The sequence below is a fragment of the Castanea sativa genome, chromosome 8, assembly GCF_040712315.1.
Source record: "Castanea sativa cultivar Marrone di Chiusa Pesio chromosome 8, ASM4071231v1".
In the NCBI taxonomy this organism is placed as follows: domain Eukaryota; kingdom Viridiplantae; phylum Streptophyta; class Magnoliopsida; order Fagales; family Fagaceae; genus Castanea; species Castanea sativa.
The window spans coordinates 46,686,698-46,691,061 of NC_134020.1; the positions used below are offsets into that span (position 1 = coordinate 46,686,698).

A 4,364-nucleotide genomic window follows, 5' to 3' on the forward strand; every position below is an offset into this window, starting at 1 on the left:
ACTCTCTACAAATTTATTGTATTGGGTTCTTTGGACATAGATCCTTTTCCCTTTAGGCTTAGGATCCAAATCAGGACCTTACAATTGGCACCATCTGTGGGAAGATTGCTTAAGCTTTAGTGAAACCAACACTCAATTATGGTAGGCTCAGGGCCAAACCGAGAGGACTCTGTGGGGCCCTAGTTTCAAGATGAGTAGGGAAGGGACAGAAAGGTTTATGTGCATACCACACATACCAATAGGAGCCAGTCCAGAAATGGGAGCCACATCTCTCATGAGGCAACTACTAGAAGCATGCAATTAGAAATCAACCATTTGAGAAGAAAGTTGCGCCAAGAGCGACATAGAGAAACTCCTTCAAGTTCTAACCAATCTTCTGATGATAATGATCATAGCTACCGGCCCAAGTCAAGGACTCCTCCTAGTGAATCTTTTTCATGAGTCGGAGAGCGTCGTGATAGGTGGAGGAGGAGAAGTTCATCACATAAAGGTGTGGGCAATGATGCCATGAGTAAAGCTCTGAATCAGATCTCCAAGCCACCTTTTATCCGAAGAATCGAGGGAGGAAGGCTTCCCCAGCGATTTACTCAGCCAACATCTACCGTGTACAATGGTAGAACAGAGCACGTAAGCCATTTCAACCAGAGGATGACTGTTCACTCTAAGAACGAGCCTCTGATGTGCAAGGTATTCCCATCCAGTTTAGGGCCTGTAGCGATGAGGTGGTTTAATAGCCTGAAGAAGGGTTTTATTAACTCCTTTAAGCAAATCACGAGGTCCTTTAGTTCTCGATTTGTAACTTGTAGTAGGGTTCCTCAGCCTCTGGATTCCCTACTATCTGTGGTTATGCGAGAAGGAGAAACCTTAAAGACGTACTCTGATCGATACTGGGAGATGTTTAATGAGATAGATGGGGACTTTAATGATGTGGCTATAAGAACGTTGAAGGCTGGCTTACCTGCTAAGCACGGTTTGAGGAAATCATTGACAGGGAACCAATTAGTAATGTGAGTCAACTCATGGACGGCATTGATAAGTATAAGCGGGTCAAGGAAGACAAGAGCTAGGTAAAGACAAGGCTAAGGTGGTCCCTCAGGATAGGAGGGACTTCAGGTTGGACAAGTACAATAATAATCGCCCTCGGCGGGATTCTTCCGGGCAATCTGGGGCTGCTGCTACTCAAGTAGTTAACTCAGTGTTCCAAGAACCAGTGCATCAAATCTTGAAAAAAAAATTAAAAATGAATCATATTTTCAATGGCCAAACAAGATGGGAGGGGATCCCATGAGGCGCAACCAAAGCCTTCATTACCAGTACCATCAGGAGCGAGGACATACTACGGAGGACTGTAGAACTTTATGGAACCACCTAGAGCAACTCGTCCGAGGTGGTAGATTAAAGCAATTTTTATATCACCCCAATGGACAGAGAGGCTAGGCAAGGTCAAGATCTCAAAGAGGTACTTCTTCAAAGCCACCTCTGGGTACAATCAACGTTATTCTTGCCACCTCAGGAAGGATTGGTTCTCACCCCTTTAGAGTAATGTCTATAGCCCTACCACCTGCAGTGGACTCCTCCCCTAAGCTGAAGAGAAGTAGGGTGGAAGTCCGACCAGCACTGAGTTTCTCTGATAAGGACAAGGTTGGTACCTTGCAACCACATGATGACGCATTAGTGGTTACCCTCAAGATAAGGGGGCATGATATGAAACGAGTGTTGGTTGACCAAGGCAGTGGGGCACAGATTATGTACCCTGATTTGTATAAAGGGCTAAGGCTGAAACCAAAGGATTTGACCATTTTCGATTCACCCCTAGTAGCCTTTGATGGGAAGGTAGTTATACCAAAAGGCCAGATCCGACTACTAGTACAAGCAAATTCAGAGGTGGTAAAGGTGAACTTCATTGTAGTGGATGCCTACTCCCCCTACACTGCCATTGTGGCGAGACCTTGGCTACATGCCATAGGGGCTGTCTCTTCCACCTTGCACTTGAAGGTGTAATATTGATCCAGGAACTAGGTTGAAGAATTGGTCGGGAGCTAGTCTATGGCCAGGCAATGTTTAGTTTCTGCTATTAGGCATCAGGCTAAAGGTGAACCCTCAGCCTTTACTGAGTGGGGCCTATAGCAATCAAAGAAGTCAGTTTTGTTTATAGATATGGTAAAGGGGATTAAGTGTGAGGAATTAGAAAATGTTGTTATAGGTGATGATTGGGAGAAATTCTTCCAAGTCGGAGCTCAACTTCCTCCTCAAAAGAAGGAAAAGCTAATAGTATTTCTTAGAGAGAATATTGATGTGTTTGCATGGAGTGCTTACGAGGCTCCTAGGGTGGACCGAACTTCATTTGCCAACATTTAAATGTCAACCCAATAGTCATCCCCAGAAAGCAACCACCTCAGTGCTCGTCTAAAGAGCATTCTGATGCTATCAAGGACGATGTGATCAAGCTTAAGCAACTTGGGGCCATTAAAGAGGTTTTTTACCTTGATTGGTTGGTCAACACCGTGGTGGTGAAGAAGAAGAACGGAAAATGGCAAGTATGTGTAGATTTCACAGATTTGAACAAGGCTTGCCCCAAGGACCCGTTTCCCATGCCTCATATAGACCAAGTGGTTGATGCCACCGTGAGTCATCCTCGGATGAGCTTTTTAGATGCCTTCTAAATGTACCATCAAATACCTTTAGCTGTCAATGATCAAAAGAAGAAGACTTTTGTTACTCCTACTGGAAATTACCACTTGTGATGTCCTTTGGTTTAAAGAACATAGGATCTACCTATCAAAGGATGATTACTAGGATGTTTAAGCCAAAACTAGGAAAAAATATCGAGATCTATATAGACGACATGGTGGTGAAGAGAAAATTAGAATCCGAGCACGTTAGTGACCTCTGAAACATCTTTGGAATATTAAGGAAGCACCAACTACGCCTTAATGCTTCTAAATGCTCCTTTGGTGTTGGTTCAAGAAATATTTTGGGTTACATGGTCACTTATCGTGGAATTGAAGTCAATCCTGATCAGATTAGGGAAATTAATAATTTGCAGCCTCCTCGAAACCCTAAGGAGGTCCAGAGATTAATAGGGATGACTGCTGCCTTGAACCAATTTATCTCTTGGTCAGCAGAGAAGTGCAGACATTTCTTTTGGTTGTTGAATAAGTGGAAAAGGTTTGAATGGACCGAGGAGTGTGCCCTAGCCTTCCAGCAGTTGAAGAGTACCTTTCTCGGCCACTCATCATGTCCAGGCCCGAGGAGGATGAAGTCTTGTTTGCCTACATTGTTGTGGCTCCCCATGTGGTTAGCTTGGTTTTGATACGGCTTGATAATGGGGTGCAGAGGCCAGTCTACTATGTAAGCAAATCCTTACATGAAGCAAAGGTTTAGTACCTACCATTAGAGAAAGTCATATTAACAGTAGTGCATGCAACACATAAACTTCCCCATTACTTCCAAGCTCACACAATGGTGGTGTTAACTCAACTTCCTCTTCAATCCCTACTTCGGAAAGCTAATTACATGGGGAGGATCGCGAAGTGGGGTATGATTATGGGAGCCTTCTACATCAAGTATATGCCTCGCACCTCTGTCAAGGGCCAAGTTCTTGCGGACTTGGTGGTTGAATTTGCCGAACCTTTTATAGAAAAGGAAGAAGAAGAGTAAAACATGAAGGGAAAGCCAGTTGAAGTGGTCTTTTTACAAAAACCTCTATCCTGGAAGGTATATGTTGATGGCGCTGCTAATCAAAGAAATTCCGGAGTAGGGCTGATTATGGTATCTCCCGAAGGGATCGTTATTGAGAAATCCTTGAGGTTAGGTTTCTCAGTCACAAATAATGAGGCTGAGTACAAGGCTTTGTTGGTTGGGATGGCTATAGTTCAGAAGATGGAAGGAAAGGCGTTGGAGGTGTTTTCAATTCCAGGTTGGTTGTTGGACAAGTAAAAGGTGAATTGGAAGCCAGGGATCTGAGGATGCAAGAGTACTTGAGCTAGGTTAGATATTTACAATCAGGTTTTGTGTCTTTCACTTTACAGCAGATCCCTAGAAAGAAGAATATGCATGCTGATTCTCTAGCCACGCTGGCAACCTCATTAACCCAAGGTTTACCTCGAGTTATCCTGGTTGAAGATTTGTGTAAGCCTGCCGAGGTGAAGAAAGAAGTTGTATAGGTTCATCAGATTAGAGTGGGACCTAGTTGGATGGATCCTATTGTTATGTTCCTTAAGGATAACATCTTGCCCCGACGAAAAAGGAGAGGCTGATAAGGTGTGAAGAAGACCTTCTCATTTTTGGTTGTTCAAGGATTAAAAACTATACAAGCGCTCTTTCTTTGGACCGTACTTACTTTGTATACATCCTGAGGCAGT

The 4,364-nt window shown here is 43.8% G+C and overlaps 1 protein-coding gene across 1 annotated transcript; it reads left to right on the forward strand.

The window, feature by feature from the left end:
* Positions 1-507: 507 nt before the first annotated feature.
* Positions 508-1,011, forward strand: LOC142606435 (uncharacterized). The gene has a single exon (XM_075777786.1). It carries the CDS (start codon positions 508-510, stop codon positions 1,009-1,011), a length of 504 nt encoding a protein of 167 aa, XP_075633901.1.
* Positions 1,012-4,364: the final 3,353 nt, after the last annotated feature.

Coding starts and splice junctions, on each gene's coding strand:
- LOC142606435 (XM_075777786.1), top strand. CDS start 508: ATGAGTAAAGCTCTGAATCAGATCTCCAAGCCACCTTTTATCCGAAGA.